Here is a 21,421-nt window from a genome sequence, read left to right on the forward strand (position 1 = left end):
CGACAAAAGATCAGCCTCCAAGTTTCAGACCTCTTGAAGTTCAAACACTTCCGTTATCAAAAGCGCTGTGATTCGTTCTAATTGTCGTTACGCCTGACTGCTTTCGTACACATAGACATAGAACGACCCTCAGTTTTACGGTTTTACATAACTGCAGGCCCAAGAGCAGGTTGCATGCAGTTTTGCTGTCAACAGAAAACTTGTTGAAATGACTGCATTCTGCTACTATTGGACAACCAAATAAACCGTTGTGCTCACGTTGGACAACAACAGAACATTGTCAACGCAACAAAATGGCTTAATACCAAAAAAGAAAATATTCAGTAGCATGAGCCCTCCGTCGCTGAAGACGATCTGTAGACAGAGAAGTGCTTCACATCCCAGTGTCTCACCTGTGACCTGTGACCTGCGTCTGACACACGACTCACCTCTGCAGCATGTACAAAGGTAAGTCGTTAAATCAGACGAATAGGCTTAGGAATGGCAAGTAAAACCAGATAACACAACCCGTTAACAATCTAACAGCCCATTAATCAACCTAATCAACCATTAGTCAACCTCTCCAGTAACTAGAACAGGAAGAACAATTATTTACTGTAAAACGTGTGTGCGCCATTTTGTAAACGCATCAGCTGCTTTATCTTTCACCATTAAACAATTTCATTTTTCAGAAATGCATCCATTTGATAAATAAAAACTTCAGCACTCATTTGTTCCAGCGTCTCCCTTGGCTTTCTCTAAGCATTTCTGCTGCTAGAATTTCATATCTGTCTTTTATCCCCTTATTTAGTGACTAATAGAAATCCTCAAGCATGAGTATTTTACTCAGAGCATGTGGCCTGTTAGCCATCAGCTCTCTGTCTCTCTCTCATGAATGAATATGGAAATGACTCATCAGAGGATTTAGGAGTTTTACCTTGATACTGAGGCGTCGTATATATTGTCGGATAAATCTGTGACATATCTACATGAGCCTCTCGGAAGTCTGCAAGGTAGAGAAGAACCTTTGTACAAGAGATTATGCTATAGTTAACAAACTTGTTTTTCTGTGGTACCAGGGCTGTGTGTGTGATGGACTGAGAGTAAAAGAGTTGGAAGAGTCTCTGAGTTTTGGATTGACTAGTTGCCTCCATGCACTAACTTCACCTTGAGCTTCACTTTCACAAGGCACATATTATGGTGCCTCAGAAAGTAAACAATGATCGTCTTCAAAATATGAACACAACAAATAAGTAAACCTCTTCCTTTCTTTCTCCGAGCTTCTCTCTCTCGTTGTATTGACTGCATTGAAGATGCTACAAACATCAGCATGTATATTTGTCCAAAAACAAACCAAAACCATGTTCTACATTTAAGAAAATTCTATAAGCAATTGTATTTTCCAGAACGTTCTCAGCACTATTCTCATGCCCTAGCTCCCCCAACACTCCTGTCCGTGTCATTCCAAAGTTGAGCGAAGTTCAAGCAACGGTAACACAGCTGCCAGTGCGTCACGACCCGAGCTCGGGGCGTCGCCACGTCACCTTTGTCCTCTACATGCCATGCTCAGTTGTCACTCCTTTTTTTTTTTGAAGAGTGTCAGCATGGCGTTGCGTGGAGTGCAAAGGGCGAGGCACACCATCGTCTCGACGGCGGTCACATCGCGAGGTCGTGAGGAGGCTGCTGCGCTTGTACCACAGACATATATCTATATGAACTACTTGCAGACGTTAATGTCTCGAACGAGGCCAAAGCGCTAATTAACTTCCGGTTTAAGACGATGTGAAATCTCGTGTTAATGGAAGTACAAAAGCTAAAGCTTTATGATCTGTTGTGTTTTTCAGATTTTTCTGGCTCTGTGTCATGAGAAGCAGAGGTCGAAGGTTGGGGGAGAGGGAATTGGTGTTTAGCGCTGAGCCAGAAACTAAGGCTATGTCACGGCAAGGCAGCCAGCCCTAGAAACAGTGGATGTCGAGGACTTTTGTCAACAAAGAAAACAAACTAAAAAATTTATTGCTGCAGGTTGACGTTAAAAATTTTATTGCGGTTAAACTGTTAGTCGAGACCTGAAACGTACAATTTTTGAAGGAGAGACATACGTCCGGACTCGTACAGAGCCCTCGTCGCACTTTCTTCTTGAAAATTCCTGTTGTAGAGGACTTTCGTCTTCTTCCATACGTTGTCTAGCACACAATCAACATCAACTGATTGTCGCTGATTCATTGTTGGCAAAAAGCACACGAGGCAGGCCACAAATAAACCACGGTGCAGTGATTTGAGAGAAGGGACAGTATCAACCAACACCAGTTAATCGTTTAAGATGCGATTAAGGTTCTCGAGTACAAAACTCTAACGAGGCCAAATGTTCTAACGTATTTCGCAGTGTGCCCCCTATTCCCACCAAAATGTTTCTTGCGAAGTTGTCAGTCACCTCATGTGAATATTCCAACGAATATGACGATTTAAATATAATACTTTGTGACTGTTATTCCTTTTCACATCGATTAAAGTTGCTGGAGTGTTCAAGGTGTTCTTGGCAAAGTCCACAAGAAAGACCAGGAAGTGATTATTGCAGTAGAAACACGTGGATACACGTTTATGTTTCTGCACTCCATGACGTCACCAGGTCAGACCACGTCGACGTCACCATGACGTCAGAACACCCTGACGTCATTGAGGCAAATGGTCTCCCGTCCGTCCGAGAACATCTGCATGATGTCCCGGGGAGTGCTGGCGCCTGGCGACTGCAGGCGTCGAGGGTTCGAGTCGAAGGCGTACGCCTGATTCTCGCGACCGGGTGTGACGTCATTCAAAGGGTTGCGCCGCCCGTAGATGGCGTCGTCGTGCTGCGGTGGGGGACGGCGAGGTGGGGGGAGGATGACGTCGTCGTTGGCCCCTCCCCGGCGCAGGTGGGCTGTAGCAGGGACGTGGGGTCGTCGTGAGGCGGGGGCCTGCGAAAGTCCCGGATGTCGATGAGAGTTCGCTCCCCGAAACGTACCCGGGGCGTAGAGGTTGGGTGTGCAGGTTGTGGGGGGATGCTGGTGGTGAGGGTGGTTGTGGTGGCAGCCGTGCCACTGAGGTTCACCTCTGCGCGCCGACAGCTGCGGGGGCTGCCCAGGAGGTTGCTGCCGTCTGCGGTGTGAGGGGAGTGGTTGTTGTTGTAGTAGTGGCGGGCGTTGGAGGAAGAGGAGGCAGAGTCCGCCGGCAGAGGGGGTGCACTGGCGGTGAGCAAATCTACACATGAAACACACACACACACGGAAGCGCACGCAAATATACACTCAACACAAACGCACATTCATATAATGCACGCGCGCACGCACAGTCACACCCACACAGCATGGAATTAAACGGGTGCAACACACATATCTGCGAAAATATTCAGTAAAATGTTATCGCAATTGAGCTAAAATATACTGTTGTTAGTAGCCACTGTGGAGATGATGACAATGGTAATGAAGAAATGATGATAAAGATGACAGTGAGCTAATGCATAGATATGTGTAGATAGGAATGTGTGTGAACATGTATGGGTATATTTTTAATATCTCAATACCCTTCGAAGTTGACAGAATAAAGAATATTGAATCTCTTGACTTTCCATCTTCAACCTGTGTACACACAGCTGTGTCTACATGCGTTTGATAGTCTGACTTCACTGTGTGTCCATGTCTGTATCTACACGTGCTTTAACTTTCGATTTGAACCTCGGCGTGTGCTTACCTATCTCTGGGTCTGGCACGGCTCGAGCCTGTGACCTCGTGCGGATTCTGCTGGGGTCAAAGATGAACTCATACAGGAGACCAGCAGTAACCCCGCCAACCACAGGCCCCGCCCAGTAAATCTGAGACAATGAAAGAAAGGCAGTGTCACAAAACAAATATAAGCTCCACTACAGAAAGTCACACGAAAAATAAAACAACTAAAAATTGAGAAATAAAAAAAGAACAGCCTTTTATGTACATGTATATGATGATGACGATTAGTTTATTGTTAATTATGTAACTGCAAACTGCAAAGCATCACTGTGTCAAAACAAAACAAAACAAAACAAAAATTGTTGCCGAGTTGTTATTTATCGTTGAGTCTGTAAAAGTAAAATGTGGAAAGGTTAACAGACATATTTAAAGAGCAATGAGGGAGGAAGAGACATTCACAATGCAGATGGAGAGACTGATTGAAAAAAAATCTTCGCTGTTTTGAATGAATATCTCTGTTAACAATCGCTTGCTATGAGCACTGCTCACCCAGTGGTGACTCCACTTGTTGGCAACAAACGCTGGTCCCAACGACCTGGCAGGGTTCATGGACGCTCCAGTGAACCGAAACTGCATGCAACAGCCAGAAAATATAAGCCAAAAAAAACTTACGTAACTGAAATGATAATTTGTACACAAGTGTCAACCTGTGCGTGGTAGAATGGGTGGATTTTTTTAACGGTTTTGTGAAAATTATTCATGAGCGCATGTGAAAATTTGTGGCTCCCTTGATGTGGATTTTTGTGCCCTGCAGTGTGTGTGTGTGATTGCGTGCGTGTTTGACTGCCTCTTTATTTGTGTATGAGAGAAAGCAAGTGTGTATCTGTGTGGGTATTAATCAAACGGATAATATTTATCAAAATATTACAAAGTGGACCTCTTAATGAGTTTGTTCAAGGGTGGGCAGAGCGAGCTGAACTTCAGAGACAGAATGTTGGTGCGGTTCTGGCCTTACCCCAGCAAGGTGACACCCCGCCATAGCAAAGCCAATCATCAGGGCCTTCCCTCCTCCATCCGTTCTGTTGGGATCTATGGTGGCGCAGACGCAGAAGATGAAAAGGAAGGTGAGCAGGAGTTCGATTCCGAGGCCTTGCCAGGGAGATAACCCGTACTGAAGTAAAGTTGCTCCCAGCTCGGCCTGACAAGTCCCTGTAGTTATGCTGAAATTAAATAATTAAATGACAAAAATAGATTCTTTCAAGAAAATTTACTTAAATCATTTCAATAATTACTTTCCGTCAAAACTGATAAGTTTAGTCTTTAGAGAACGCATGCACAGACTAATGTCTCAACACAACAGACTCATGTAGCGCGAACATACAAACACTTGCAAGCACGCATACACTAACATTCACAAATAGACAAACTGACAGACAGGATAGATAAGATAGGAATAGGCTAACAGGCACAAACAAGGACAGGGACAGACACACAGACAATTGGAACAACAATTACAAATATTTTTTTGTTTACTAGATAATAAAACAAGCAAATCATTCTGCTTTTTTACATTATCTCTTGCTCTAAAGAAGGAAAAATATAAAAACTACAAGACTATTACAATAATAGTGATGTCGTAAAAAGGTGGTAGCCAGTTACGAATCTTTTTATTTCCTGCAAGGACCACTTCAAGGAAGCAGGAAAGAAAATCACACAAATAATTGAGCTGTACGAAGAACTTGTGTCACTAAAAAGATGCGAGTTATATCGGTATGGCCATACATCGAGGTAACCAAGACTTACAAAGATGATCCTGTAGGGAACTACACGGAGGGAGAAAAAAGGGAGACAAAAGAAGAAATGGGCAGACAACTTACAAGGCCTCTCACTAGGCGCATCCCAGAGAAGGAGGAGAACGGGAAAAAGAGTTGGTGGTTATATCGCCATGGCCTCTACAGCTAATCAGGGTTAAGAGTGATGATGATGAATGATATTTACAGGAGATTTACGCACGAGGCTAGAAGTTTTTAGAAAAAAAAAAGTTTCTGGCTTTCTACCCTCCCCTTATACAGGTCCGGTGATGGCCATGATGTTAAATACACGGACGGCTGTAGCAAGTGAAGATAATGACATATTTCTAATTCAAAGAAGTGCAGAAGGGATTTCATATGTGCAAATTGAAGGACTTTCCAATTTCTACGTGAATGAGTATCAATGAATATTTCAGGCTTGATTAAAAAAGTCCATTCCTGAATTGGGACTGGTGTTCCTTTGTCCCTCACATCAAAGTGATCAGTAGCAACCACAATAAGCCACTAACAAGGATACGACTCATGGACCAAAAATTGCTTTTAAAGAAAGTTGAAAACGTAAATCATGGGAGAATTACTTTAAGGACTTGCCTTTTTAAAAAAAAAGTCTCAGAAAATTTGTATTTAAATCAGGAGTAGACATCATTCAAAAATAAAATTGTTACTGTTAAACCTGTTGTGCATTGACTTGAATTTTAAGTTTTCCAAACTACGATTATTAATTGTACCTCGAAGAATGTACAGATCTCCTTTTTTAACCCTGACTTCAGATGTTATTTTGCTGTGGTCACAGTGTGTTATTAAACAGAGTATCAACCAATTTCGTTGTTCGAGACCTTTTAAAGAAATGTGTAGTGTCTTCTGACTTTTTTTTCTAAGAGCACAAAGCAGCCTTCGTGATGGACGAGAAAGGCATCAGCACATCATTATTCAGCTCCTTTTGACTGATTCGTTTCGGATGTAAAAGAAAAGAAGTGCACATGCTTATCAAATTCTGTTTAGTACAGACGACAAAGATTAAAGAAAAAAAAACGATTAAAGGGCAATTTTTTAAATCTATTGTTTCGTCTCATGGTTTTGTGTTTCTGTATAATGTAGTCATGTTGACGGATGTAAAAGTTCTATATGACATTCAAGTTAGAAAGTGTAGAAACTAAATATTTCCTCGGTTCATAAGACGGATGAAGATAAGGACATCCTAAAACAAAATTCACTGCGCGCTTAAACAATAGAAAAGGCAAAAAACAATAGAAAAGGCAAAAAAAAAAAAAAAAAAAAAAAAAGAAAAAGCAAGAGAAGAACAGGAAGAATAAAAGCCAGACGAACAAGGATGGGACAAAGAAGAAACGAAGGGAAAACGATGGTCCCCCGGCAGACAAGCGGCGGTATGTGAAAGCACGCGTGCGAGCATGATGAAAACGTATGACAGTGTTTGCACGTTAGTGATGGGAAAACAGGGGAAAGTGTCAGGGCGGGTAGATTTACTGAGCGTCTGTTTATCGCCACAACGGCTTTTCCAGGCTTCTTTCTCTCCGAGCCAAGACAAATAGGAGAGGAACACTCGATCTGCTGTCTCCGCAGTCTGGCTGCATCCACACACACATACACACACACACACACATACATACACACACATATACACATACCCGCCTCACACGCACGGCTCTTATTGCATGAACAAACAAATCATTATTGTATACAGTTTACATGAAGACATAAAATACACTGCATGGTATAGGCGGGTAACACACACACATTATATATATATAGAGAGAGTGCACACGTGTAGACATAGGTTTACGATGAAGTATAGGTGATTAGACAACATATAGCATAGGCTCCAATATGTTACAGCTTCTAGACATAGTTCATACTATACAGGGCAGGTGTGTAGACAGAAATATATGGTATAGGGGAAGACGTAGACCACAAAATAACTTACAATCATGTAGACCTGGATTACCCTATGTGTAGACACGACATAATTTACAGTACACAGCTGTAGTCGTAAGACTACAATATGGGGTGAATGCTTGTCGTGTCTGTCGTCTGAAGCAATTTATGTCTAGTACACGCTTAACGCCTGTCACCAATACACTGAGGATTTTATGTCCTGGGTTCAGATCTCATCTCGGAACCCTGTTTTGTTTTCTCTACCTGTAAAACCTGTTTATAGGGCCGGCTGACTGGCCGCCGCCATTTGCCTTTCCTACGATCCTCAATCCTTCCTTCCTGCGCAGAAGGAAAACAAATGATGGCTTTTGTTAATGCACGATACCCGTATTACCCTTTCTCCTCTGACCTGTGCCTTGGATCCTGCTCAGGCGAAGCAGACTGTAACTTTGATCTTCGATTGAATTTCCCTTTAGGGTACAGGTACAGGTGTACAAACAGGAAACCACAACAGTAAAGCTGAGAGAGAAGAGAGAGAAGAGAGAGAAGAGAGAGAAGAGAGAGAGAGAGAAGAGAGAGAAGAGAGAGGAGAGAGAGTCATCGAACTAAACCATGAGAATTAGAAGAATAAAGGATAGCCCGTGAGGATAAAGGGAGGATGGAGGAAGGAGAAAGCAAGATAACAAGAGGTGCAAAAAAAGTCAAGAAGAAAACACTCAGAGCCCTCTTGTGCATGGAATCTTACGTACGCTGATGTCCTATCTTAGACGCAAAAGAAGAAGGAAAAGAAAAAGAAAGATATCCCGGATTTCACTAACTTCGGTTGATCAGAACATACCGACTAGAAAGTTTCCCCTATCCCCGATTCAAGCGCTGACACCTCATCAGTTCGATCTCTTCAAAAGTCGAAAATCATCTTTCGCAAAAGCATCCTGAAAAGAAAAAAAACTAATTCTACTGGTTCCCACCCCCCTCACATCTGCCCTATCTTCCAATGTCATCTCCCCCATTCAAACTGTGTTTCCCCCCATTTATCCCAAAATGGCCGCCTGTCCTGGAAATCTCACGCCGCTATCTCTGGCGCAACCAGCGGATTCCAGAGGCGAATAGCTGCGAGAGTTGCTCGGGGAAACCATTCTTGTAGGGGGCCATGCCAGACATTCATTCAGCGCGCGCACATGTGCTCGTGTAAACATACTTATGACAGTTATGCAGTACAAACATTTACTTGTCCTTTCTCATCATCTACCAGGCCCTCCGCCGGAAACTTCTCTTTCTTTCTCTCTGGAAGCACTTCTTGATTTTTGTCTCAGTCTTTGTAAGAATGGGGAGGGAGTGGGATGGTGAGGACAGAGAGAGAGTGTGTGTGTGTTTGTGTGTGTGTATGTTTGTGGGAGGATGTGTGTGAAAGAGAGTGTGTCTGCGTGTAAAAGAGCGAGAGAATGTGGGTTTGTGGGATGGTTTGTGTGTGAAAGTGTTTGTGTGTGAATCAGAAAGTTTGTGTGAAAGAATTCGTCTATGCATGTGTATGTGTGTGTTTGTGAGAGAGAGAAGGAGAGAGAGAGAGAAGGATAGAGGTGTGAAGGAGAGTGTAAGCATATACCTGTATGTCTATGTAAAAAAAAAAAAAAGTAAAATTGTGTGTTTGTGTGTGCGCGCATGCGTACTATTATCACAAAAGTTTATTCCTCCCTTTTCCTTCCCCAGTTTCTTGTATTCTGACCTCTCTGTTTTTCTGTTTTCCTGCTGGAGTTTGCTTTGCTTTGTTTTGTTTCTGCTGATGTTGGTTTGGTCGTGTTGGAGAGAATTCGCTGTCAGTCTCTGACGCTGCGATGTTCAAGGCAACGAGGAGGGGCGGGACGAGAAGATCAAGAGTGACATCCCACGACTCCTCCTCCCACTAACATCAACTTGAGTAAACGCTCCTCTTAGCCCTCCATCACTTCTAGCTCTCCACCCTTCTCCTCCTTGACATCACTCCCCAGCCTACTTTTCTCTTTCACCTCCTTTTAACACTTTCTTTTCTGCTGTTTTACCGCTCTTTAATTCCAGTTCCCTCATCTTTATTTTCCTACCGCGCGTACGTGTGTGTGTTTGTGAGACTTATTGCTGTTATGTTCACAAAATTTTTCTATTTCTTTTTCTCTTCCCCGCCTCTCTCTCTCTCTACATCTCTGCAAAGACACATAAGTATGCACACACAGGGGAGACAATGTTTTAGTTGTCTTCTCATCCTCTTACGACCATCATTCGATGTCAGAGTGTGTCGATGCGACAGAGATGATGATCGTCTACTAACAACACATTGAGATGGCTGTGATGCAAAGAAAGTTTTCCTATCCTTTAGTACCTCGGGAAGCTCGAGTGTGTTTGTGTGTTTGCCATGACGAGAATTTATAGGCAATCTAGCTGCAGCTACATATAAATCATAATGACAAAACCAACCTCAGTTTCCCTCTTTCTCTTTTCCCTCTCCCTCTCACTCCATTCCCTTCCAATTTCTTACACGACTCGCACCATTTTCTCTCCCGTAAAACTCGTCCTCCAGGGACAGAAACATTCGCTGGCTTTAAACTTTCACACTTTGTGAAGAAAGAGTAGGGAGTAACAGCCTGAGTTGTTGGGAGCAAAGGAGGGAAAGGGGAGATGAAGGGAAAAGGGGAGAAGATGGCGGAAGGGAAGGGTGATGATCGCCATCTGTTGAAACCTTTTGCGACCTGCTAGAGACGTGGGTGAAAGCCCCAGTGAGAGGTGATCGGTATGACAGGCAAAACAGGAGGCTGTGTCGTGAACAAACACGCTTCGCACGTGCTTCGCCGGGTTATGGGCCCGCACGTGCGTCCCGGAGGGCCCCTCACGCTAACTGCCGGCGAGAATGTCTTCCTCCCTTCAGATCCTGTTGGACCCTCCAGAGGCGAGAACTCTTCGCGCTTAATCTGTTACACGTGAGTCCCAGGTATGCGACTCCGCACCGGAGTGTGTGTGTGGTTGACTTACATACTAACATGCTATATAAATTTTTTCTTACATTATTTATGAAATTATTAAGTAAATTATCTTAGTCATTAAATTATTTAAATCAACGCCTAATTTACAGTCCAATGTCCTTACAGAAAAACGATTTACACAGCGGTGGAGTTACAAGAGATTTGCAATGACCTTTCACCTTGAATCCGTTAAATGCCACGTCACGTATTCGTCAAACATTCGCATAAATTAAAATTCACTGATCAGCTCTCAAAATTTCAAAACTCTAAATCAACATTTCTCATAAAAAAAATTGTGAAAAACAATTACAAAAAGATGCAGGAAGCAACTGATTCCCAAACCGTCGACAGCTGTGGGCGAAGCTTCGGCAAAGTCAGCTGCAAGCTTGGCGTCGAAGTCCGAGGCCAAAGCTTTGCCAGCGGAGGAGCGGAAGCCAGCGGCGCTCCAACGGTCCATTACAGCTGTAAGCGGGAGGATGTTAACCCACACCACTGATCCCAATGTTGTATGACAGCAAAGAGCTGCCACATGGGAGACTCGACTACCGCCGCTGTATCTCTCCACCATCTCATGTCTGACAGCGAGGTAATTCGGTCATCTTGCGCCTGCGACCACAATTTATTATTGTCTAGGTGCTTCATCCTCAAGACAGGGAGCATCCGGAGTGTGGCGCCACGAACCTTTAAACATATTAAAAATATATTATAAATATATTCATATGTAGGCAAGTTGGTATTCTCAGTCGGACATCTTTATATCTTATTTCTTGTTTTTAACCTGAAGTTATTTTTTTTATATTTTATATTTTTATATTTTGCTAAAACAGCCCTTCGACATCGCTTGATATTCTCCAGAACCCCAAAGTCTAATTCAAAGGCAAGTTAACAAAAATGTTAGGGGAGAGGCAGAGAGAGAGAAGCGAACCTCTCCGTGACAACAAAATAAACATGGGTGTCCTAACGACTCTGGCACTGCCATGGTTGAGCAGACTTAAAGAAATCTGCTGTTGGCAGCTTCAGAAGACCTTCACTTTGTCCACCAGATGGGAGCAGTTCAAAAAGGTCATTGGAGAGATGGGATGACCTTAAAAAAAAAAGACAACCTCCGGTCCTTGAAAGACAGATGTTGTTTTGTTGTTTTCGGGGCAAAAGAAAACAATCTGCGAAAGCTCTCCTAAAAGCGTTCATTTCAGTGTTCAACCAGAATCTTTGACCCTGATGTATGTTGTGTTAACAAAACCACACAAAAATATGGGTTGAAACACGAGCTGGAAGTTCACGAGAAAGCTTGGAAGTAGTGTAACCGAAACATGGTAAAAATCATTGAAGTCGAAGGAAATGTCCTACCAACTAGGATACAGTTGTAACAAGGAGCAGCAAGTGGTTTCTGGATAAAAGGACTAAACAAGCATTTCAAACTGACAAAGGAGGACAACTGATAAAGGAGGACAATGAGGAGAAGAAAGAAAAAGTAAAAAAAAAAATAAACAACAGATCAGTGAGATCAGGCAAAGAAGTTTTACAGTTCTCGCGCTGTAGGTGAGCCCTTGTGTAGAGTTAGGGGCAAGTTAAACAATTCCTTCCATACCCTCCTTCTTATTCAGCCAAACTACAATTTTACTGGTACTGCATCCACAACACAAGAACTGCCTAATGTCAACGTTCAGTGTGTAGATCCTTTCTTTTCTTGTTCGTCTTTCCTTTCCTGTAGATGTTTTGTCCCTTGCAAGACATAAACGGGCCCATGCATTTCAATAGCAGGAGGGAAGTACCAAAGGGACACTTTCAGACATGGAAACAAGACACGAATACTCATTCAGCGAGGTCTTGAGGGAAATGTTCAGAACCATTTCATGCAACAACCGCTTTCCTTCCAAATAGAAATGCCACGATCAGACCCAGTGAATGTACATAAGGGAGGTTGAGATATTCCCAGTGCTCTTAACACGATGACGATGACGACGACGATGATGATGATGAATCATAGTGATAATATTTTCTATGCAAAGTGTAATATGCTTGCACACACATACCCACAGTCAGTAAACAGTACAATACTATTCCACTCCTTGCGAAAAAAAGCTTCACTGTGTTCAGCTTGGGTCTACCCTGCCTCATTTGTTATTTTTACTTATCTCGGGGAACATGAGAGGCTGCTCTGGAGTACATGAGGATGGAAATATATTTACTTATTATTTCTAGTTATCGATTCCCGCCACCAGCCATTCACTATTTGGATCCTAAATGTTCCAGTCTTTGACATTAGAAATTCTTCTCTATCAATACATCCCATTCCTGATTATTATTCCTGCACGATATGAATGTCTAGCTCATTCCTTCAAATATACACTGATATTTTTTTTTTCTATTTAATCAAAGACTGCGTACGGGGGAGTAAGGAGTAGGGAAAGGAGGTCACTCGAAGAGCTAGCGATCAATGTTATTTTTCTGTCGAGCATCGTCGAGAGACGAAAACATTTCTCCGGGTGGTTTAAAACAGAGAAAGTTCGACTGTAGTTTCCCAAACTCTCCTTCCTCCAACCCTTACTTACACCCACACCTCCAAATCCTTCTCCGATGGCCCGACCCCTCGTGGTCTTACGTCAGTCACATCAAAACCAAGTCCGTGGCGGACACGAAGTACTTTATATTTCGATGCCCTCGACCCCCTCGAGGACCCTCGGACTCCGACTCCCACAGTTCCACGGGGCATCCATCACCGATATTGCCGCCGCCTCTTGGGCGCCATTTTGTCCAGTTTCTTATCCTAATTGCAGATCAACCACTCCAGAACTCGTGCTCGGAGGAAATCAAATTGGCTTTGGGAACTTCGCTTGGTAAGTTTCCGCCGGCCATTACTTACAGACTTACCCAGGGAATAGATTTAAGAATAAAATTAATCTCGTCTGCTCTTGCGTTTTCGTTTGTTTGACAAAAGCCTTTAGCCTTTTGGTGGTCCACCGGCCAACGACAATTGGTTTCCATTGTAATTATTCCCAAGACAGTCATAATTAGAATCCATCAACATATTTTCAACAATTTTTCTGCACACAATAATTCCTGAAAATCTTTCATGCAAACATCGAGGATGTATTCCCACCAAGTGCCCCCAAAATAAATGTTACATTAAACAAAGAAAGAGGGACAGGCAAAAAAGAAAAACAGAGAGAAAGAGCAATGAAAGAATGAACAAAATACTCAATGAGAATTCTCAGCTGAAGTGAAAATGCTGATCTCAGTAATTTTTTCCGAAGTCGGCAACTTCAGTTTTTTACCGGAATAATATCGATAATATTCGACATGGAGGAAAAGCACAGCAGCGTCTCACAAAAAAATAATATTCTCCAGCGAAGCATTTTCTCCAAAACAAATCGTATTTCCTGATGAAATCAGAACTAAATGACAAAAATATCGCACAAAGGAAAGATGATAGAGTAGTTGCTCTCAAGGGCCTGTGGGATGGAATTTTGTTTTAATGACTTTGTTAAGCTGAGTGCAGGATACTGTTCCTGAAATCAAGGGAATACACTTTTCCTCCACTTTCGTTTTCAATATTACACAAACTGGAGCGGAGAGGAGGAGGGGGAGGAGGAAAAAGAAGAGAATGAGGATAAGGATGAGGATCAAAAACAAACGATTTCAGATATGATGTGTGGTACTTCATTAAGTGTAATAATAAGAAAATAATATTTCTACGTTAAACTCACACTCTCTCTGAGCTTTTTTCTTAAATTTGAAAATAATTAAATATTTAAACAAATTAAACTTGTTCTCATAAGAATTTTATTTTGTCTATTTAGTTTTAAGAAAGAAACAAAACTGGGTCAGAAGGTTCCCCTGCCTGACAGCACCCTGGGTGACACTCCATTTCTATCTCCTCTCCCCCTCCCCAAACCAGTAAGCCAGTGATGTACATCGGACAGTTTCTTTCACAGCTCCCCCTCCCCTGCAGGTAAACCAGTGACATGCAGCAGGCGATATCCTCCATGGAACTAACAGCTTCTTTTCACACCTCTCCCCTCCCTACACAGCTCTTCCCTTCACATGTCATCTTCATACTCCATCTTCGCGGATTCCTGTTCATGGGCTGACCATCGTAATTTGTCTAGATACATCTGGATCCTTCAGCATGTGGATCCTCCAGTTCTGGCCTTTACTCCAGTCAAGTTTGCAGTGTAGCTTGGCAATGCCAACTTGTACAAACGCAATGACATGAATCTTTTTCAGTATTTTTACAACTTTGATTGTAATTAGCGAAAAAAATGTCTTTGTTGTTGCACGGTTGTATATAACATCCACTTTCATTCAAGTCTGCAATAGACGAGCTGAATAAGTCATTTATTCGTCAAATAATAGAAGTTTGGATTTTAAGTTTATAAAAACTGAACAAAATTACTAGAGAAACGAGACCATCTTTCTAATTAATAAGCTTGACAGCATAAATTAATTTGCCTTTAGTCAACGATTGTGCGCAAGCGTGCGGTATTTCTTGCTCGTTCACTCTGTGTGTGTGTGGTGGGGACGAGAGGGTAGATCTTCCTTTTGCTTTTTTCCACCTTTTTTTTTGACCTGGGGTCGACTTCCTGACAGAAGAGTTCTTTGGGAAACACTTGAGATCTCGTGGTGAGTTGCGTGCAGCTGTGACGGCCTGCCCCCGCGCCACAAATTGTCGACATGTCGTAAACACAGGAGAGCGCCAGCAGGATTCCTTGTCGCTAAGTAGCAGGATGTTTCCATTAACCAAAACATGGCGTTCGACAGACTCGTCTGTCTGGCACCTGTCTTTGCAAGAGAATCCACACATTAGTCACAGAACTCTTTTCGCCAGAGGTTTCCCACAAACCCTCAGCTAGTGTCTTCCTATACCCTTCCTCTCTCTCTCTCTGTACTCGGTGAAGAGCTGCGAGTGTTTAACAGAGGAATAAAGCTTGAATAGATTGTGTGATGTGTGAAATGATGATGTGAAGAGGTATTTTAGCCTGGTTTCGAATTTATGAATCCAGAATTTGTGACCAGGTCACTGAATCTCACTCACTCACTCACTCACTCACTCACTCACTCACTCACTCACTCACTCACTCACTCACTCACTCACTCACTCACTCACTCACTCACTCACTCACTCACTCACTCACTATTATTGCTTGTATCTCCATCCATCCATTTCAACCACTCAACCATCACCATTGAATTTTCAGTTTCTCGCTTATCATCTTATTTAAGTCTTACTCGCTCGTTGCCTCCATCTCTTTCAATCTGTCCTTTTTTGTAATTTATTTCCTGAGCTCTGGGTCTTTTAGATTATTTTGTATTTGTATTTTTCTCGTCTGCACTCAGTGGCTCATCATCTATTATTTCTGTTTTAATTTGTTGTCTTTTCGCTCTCACTGTGCCTTTCTGATTAGAGTGAGGTTCCCTCACCTTACCTCACCTCTGTTTTCTGCATTCACCTGTTGTGAGTTTTGTGCCTATTATTTCACACATTCTTCAAATCATTGTGATTAACATTTTGTTTGTTTGTGGCCTTTAAATTTTCATCTAAAGCCTTCTATTGTCCCTTCAACTGCCAGCCTCCTGTAGCTACCTTCCATGACAGTTTCTTTGTGCAACTCGTCGATGAGATCACATAACCGAAACGGTGGGGTACATCCTCTCTGTTTTGTTATCGTGTAGCAATAAACGGATGATTTGAGCTTTGGACAAAACTATTCTGAGTATCAACTGATCTGCTTTGTCAAGATTAATAACGACTTTTTATATCTGAACTACAAAGCTATGGAACTGTAACTCTTCTAACTTAATCTTTGAAAATATACTACACCACCACTGCATTTTCCCTTTGAACTGCTGTGATAAGTTCAAGTTCAACTCATTGGCACTCTTGCAAGGAAGAAACAGATTTGTCTCTGTGAAATCATTTTCTACAGAAGATTCTAGCAGTGTGTCGACAGTTCATGAAGACCAAAACTATTTGTAAGCAAATGGATCTGGACAGCAGAAAATATTATGTCGGTGGATTTTACTGCTTCCCTTTCTTGTGGTTTTGTGAATTCAATCTAGTTGTTTTTTTTTTTTAAAATGCCCTCGCAACTACCGGTATGAAGCAGCAAAAAAATGATTTGCACCTATGTGATCTGTGCTATGAATGGCATAGTGGTGTGGATAGGAGCATTTGCAGCTTTGATCACACTTTCATTATTGCGGTTGTAAAGCGCCGTGAGCTTTCCCACTGAGCTTGAATATGCCTTTATGTAAGTGCATTATTATTATTATATTTTATTTGCTTCATTACAAAGAATATTTAATGCTGCAGTTATTCTCGCATATGGACAGGTTTCGCATTACCTTTCGCGCATGCGCAGTGCTGAACCGCTCAACAGCGGAAGTTGAGGGATTTTTTTGTTCTTTGTGGTCCTCAAGGGAAAGAGAAACTTTTGTTCTTCTGAATTCTTTGTATCAGTGTCTCATGGACGTTATATACAATTTATAATATTTATTACACCTATCAGTGTCTCGTGTGCATTATATATATATAACTTATACACTATTATTTTCACTTCATATCAGTGTATCATGTCCATTTTATGTATAGATAATTTACTATTATTTACATTTTATATCAGTTGCTCATGGACGTTATGTGTGTGTATATATATAACTTAACTATGATATTTTATATATACATCTATAACTTACACTATTTATTACATCTATCAATGTATCATGTGAATTATATTTAATACTATTATTCCCACATCACATCAGTGTTTCATGTGCATTTTATATATGAAGATATAACATATATTACTATTTATACATCCAGTTTTACTGCAGGCGCCTCGTTCTTTTACTGTGTATGCTTAAATGATGAATGTTTAGAAACAGAAATGTTGTGTATGTTTCTAAAAAAAAATTATTTTGAAAGTTATAGTCATGTTTTTTCCATGCTGAAATGAATGTGGTGTGTAATTCTTTTATCTTATGTCCGTCATTCTTAGTTTTAATCTTTGATTTTTTTCGCTCTCTCTCTCTCTCTCTCTTGTTTTTACTGTAGGGTGAAGTGTGTTAACAAGTTTTTGTCAGGGTTGATCTTGGATTAATTTTTGAGTTTAATGACAGACTATGTTAAATTAATTAACTCAGCCTCGGAACCTACTTGTGCCTCGAGACCACGCCTGCAGAATGTGGAGGTTCAGGCTTGTTTGTCACAGTTTGTTATAATAAATCAAATGATGTTACACTTTGCTATAATCACTTTTGTAAACCTTAGCTATCCACAGAGGATTTGGTCTACAGAAAAGACTATTAAGTGATCTGCTTTCATAACAGATTAATAATGATGCACTGTGACTACAAATGAATAAAGAATTGAATTAATATTCTCATTCTCATTCATTCTAAATCCATTTACTTTTTTTTTCCTGACTTTTCCCCAGAGTCATCAGCAGGATATACAATAAAGGAATAGACATATTTCTCATCAGACCAAGTGAACAAAATTAACGTGGAAACATCAGCTTGGTAAATGTCATTGGACAAGCAAAAGGTAACGTAAATACGTAAATAAACAAATACCTTGACCATGTCATCCCTACGCACAAACACACGGAATCGATTGGCTGTTTCCCCAAACGAGTTACCTTCCCAAGAGCAAACAAGGCCACCATCGGAGTTGTCTCCCTTCCCTGTGGCCAGGCTACATGCTAATTAGCATCCACGACTCCCAATGAACGTCCTCTTAGCTTTCTCACATCAGTGTAAGATTACCGCAGAAGAAAACGTGCCTACCTCCGACTGGAGGAAAAGGTTAGGTTTGTTTCCTAACCTGTCAATATTGTCTAGTATTTAATGCAATGCCGACTCCCTCAGGCGAGGAGGAGCAGTTTCCCCCGCACTACGTCCTCCCTGTGTTTAACGGCTTAATCACGTAGTGCTGACGTCAAACCCCCAGTAGTTAAAAAAATACATGATGGTGAATAAGCTTGTCTAAATAGATATAGGTGCTTGTACATCTTTAAAAAAAAAACGAAAAAGGAACGAAAGAAGGAAAGAAAGTACAAAAGAAAAAAAAGAAAGAAAACTGGGCATAGCACAAATGCCAAAGCTCAGCAGCACCCTTCTGATGTCCTGAGGGCTTGTTTTCAGGAATATTCCAGAAAAGTCCTTAGATGCCTGGTAGAATGGAACGCGGGTTGCAGTCAGTGACAAACGCGGCGCCTGCCACAGACTTCACCACAGTCTAGAGTGCCGGCCCCTTGCACCACCCTCACCTCGCCAGTGTTGATCTTTCCACGCTCGCCTTTCTTTCCCTGACAATGTGGCAACAATTACTTTCTATTTTTGAAGCATTTCCCACCCCCCTTAATGCTACATCTTACCATCACCTCCCTCTACCCTCTTCATGGCGATAATGGCCACCAATCAATCTTTATGTTAAAAAAGCCGCCGCCCACAAGACTGAGGTATTCTTCATCCGCTGCTCGCCATGACTTCCTACCACAGCTGATGGGTTTCTTTTTTTTTTTTTTTCAACTAATGGACATTTCCGAAAAATTCGAAAAGATCATCATCGTCGTCATCGTTAGTATGCTGTGGTGGTGCCTCTGCTGCTAATGGCGGTACAGCACCTTGTGTTCATATCTTCATCATCATCAGTGATGTGGTGGCACTGCCGCTAATGGCTTTATGGCACGATGTCATCATCATTATCATCAGCAACAGCAAGCCACAGTATCATCATCGGTGTTGTTATCATTTTTTTTTTCTTTATCCAAACCCAAGAGTGTGCTTACTACTACTACTATAATAATAATAATAATAATAATAATAATAATAATAATTATTTTTTATTATTATAACGTGGCGCTTTGCCAAAGATTTGCTCATAGCGCTTTTCATAAATCATAATAGATTAACTAATAGACTAACAACCATGCATCCACATCCTCATATAACAGACACGCTCACTTCTACAACATACACTGCATAAGTAAATAAAAGTATATTCACATAAGGATAGTACTTCCAAGATGTTCAAGTCCGTTGTGTTGTAAGACGTAGTTCTCAACATTAGACGAATTTAATATTTAGATATCATGGGGTTAAATAATCAATCAGGTGCAAAAATCTTCTACAAATGCACGCAGACGCACTCACAAGTGCATCCTGGAGAGAAAAAAGGACTGACAATCACCTGCCCTTTAAAAGGAGCAAGCCAGCCTCTCGGTTCAATGAGAAAACAAAATCCAGTGACCCACGTGCGACAGGCGGCTTGAAAGCATCCCGCCCCTCCATCCTTCCGGCACTACCCAGCTGCTGAGCACAATGAGTAGAAAAGTATGACAGCCTCTTGTTGACAGAGCTCTCCAACCGACGCCGGCCAGGTCCGCGTCCTCCCATCCCCCGGGCCACACCGCACGCCGTACGCTCCGCCCAGACCCCTTGGTTCGATTCCCGGCTCGGAAGCCCCACCACACGCCGGCTGTTAAGTGCTTGTTTAACACAAAGCCTTACGATATGTAAGCTGGTGCTGCAGGCTGTACCTGGCTCCACCGTCCTTCAAACACCAAAACTGAGGCTGCGGGGGAGTGGAGGACGAAGAAAAACAACTGCCGGAGAGCGTAGACAAACTTGGGGAACACTGGTGTCATTGTTGAAAGACAAATGATTAAAGTGTTTGCTGCCTCCAAGATAGTTAGCCAAACACCGTGCCACCGTTCCTCCCCCTCAAGGCACTTACACCACCCTCATCCAGTTTGTGTCAATGTAAGCATGGTAGTCTAGGTTACAGCAGGTAAGCGATGGCGTGGTGTCGTCGCTGTGGTGAGCGATTTCGCGGTGGGAAGATCCGATGGTGGTCTTCTAGGCCTTCTTGACCAACAGTGCGACATCAGACAGTAAATGTCAGGAGCTTTTGTAATCAAGCTGAAACTTGCAATATCAAAAGATGGTGTGTGTGCACGTACATCGTTCTAATATTTGTTCAGTTTCTGCTACACCGAGGGTGTAAACTTGGAATTTATCTCTGGATGTGACATACCTTAGCTGCTGACTCGGCATTAAACCCTTACAACAAACATCATACTCTCTCCCCGCATCCCATCCTCTCCCCTCTTTCCCTGAGAAAATATGAAAAGAAAAGTATTTGCCTGATTGTATCCTAGTCACGTGACAGCCTACTGCATTGTACTCTGGTCATACATCATCGACTGCTATCTCATTTTCCGAGGCAATAGAGTCAAATCTTCTTTCTTCTACGGTTTATCTTCTTTCCTGTTTCATGCCTTCCCTTTCATGATATCTCTTTCGACCCCACATACACCCTCTACCCGCTCCCCCACCTACATATGACCCCGACTACCCACGCATTGCATCTACTCACCAGTGTCTACTGGGTGTGCATGAGACAAGAAACAAATATCTATATTTCGGAAGTCTGGTCCAATCAATATACACGGTCGTGCTGTATGGCGTGTGGCGGAGGATGGCGGTTGTCTGTGCTGCAGGAATGAATGCGCAGAAGCAAGGGGGGCAGGGAAGCTGATGTATTCATTCCCCCGGGGTACAAGGCTGGAGATGGTGTAAAGCAAGCAGCAGAAATCACTAACACAGACGGCAGGACATGTAACCTGTATCTCGGGGGGAAGGGAGACGGGAGGATGGAGACTTGTATGGGAGGAGATGTAACTGCGATTGTCCTGACTCGAGCAAAACAAGAGAACACGGGAGGAGAGAAAACAGAAAGCAGTCAGAGAAAATAAAAAAAAAAAACAGGGAGAGTGCGGAGAAGAGAGTACTAACATGCAAATGAATGCATGCTAAGAGAAAATGTCCCGTATGCGATGATCATAGTCTTTTAATAAATGTAAGCATGCGTGTGAATGCGAGCATTATAAGCCAGATTGCCGTCAATCAGTCCCAATCATCTAATGTCCAGTAGCCCGGATGTCAGGCTCCTACCATCAATCACTCACAACCATGATAATATCTCCTTTTAGCAATTCGCGCTTTTTTGCTAAAAACCGACTTGTAAATTTGTTCAACTAAAATAAAT

At 42.2% G+C, this 21,421-nt stretch overlaps 1 protein-coding gene across 1 annotated transcript in view; it reads right to left on the reverse strand.

The window, feature by feature from the left end:
* Nucleotides 1–27: 27 nt before the first annotated feature.
* LOC112562992 (aquaporin-2-like) overlaps nt 28–21,421 on the reverse strand; it is a 41,117-nt gene continuing 19,723 nt past the window's right edge. Inside the window, exons 3-6 of the mRNA XM_025236660.1 lie at nt 4,693–4,897; nt 4,227–4,307; nt 3,703–3,823; nt 28–3,213 (exon numbers count right to left, since the gene is read on the reverse strand). Coding sequence (XP_025092445.1) covers nt 2,789–3,213; nt 3,703–3,823; nt 4,227–4,307; nt 4,693–4,897 — 832 coding nt within the window. The 3' untranslated portion in view covers nt 28–2,788. The remainder of the gene's footprint in view (nt 3,214–3,702; nt 3,824–4,226; nt 4,308–4,692; nt 4,898–21,421) is intronic.

This window comes from Pomacea canaliculata, linkage group LG4, assembly GCF_003073045.1.
Source record: "Pomacea canaliculata isolate SZHN2017 linkage group LG4, ASM307304v1, whole genome shotgun sequence".
Lineage (NCBI taxonomy): Eukaryota > Metazoa > Mollusca > Gastropoda > Architaenioglossa > Ampullariidae > Pomacea > Pomacea canaliculata.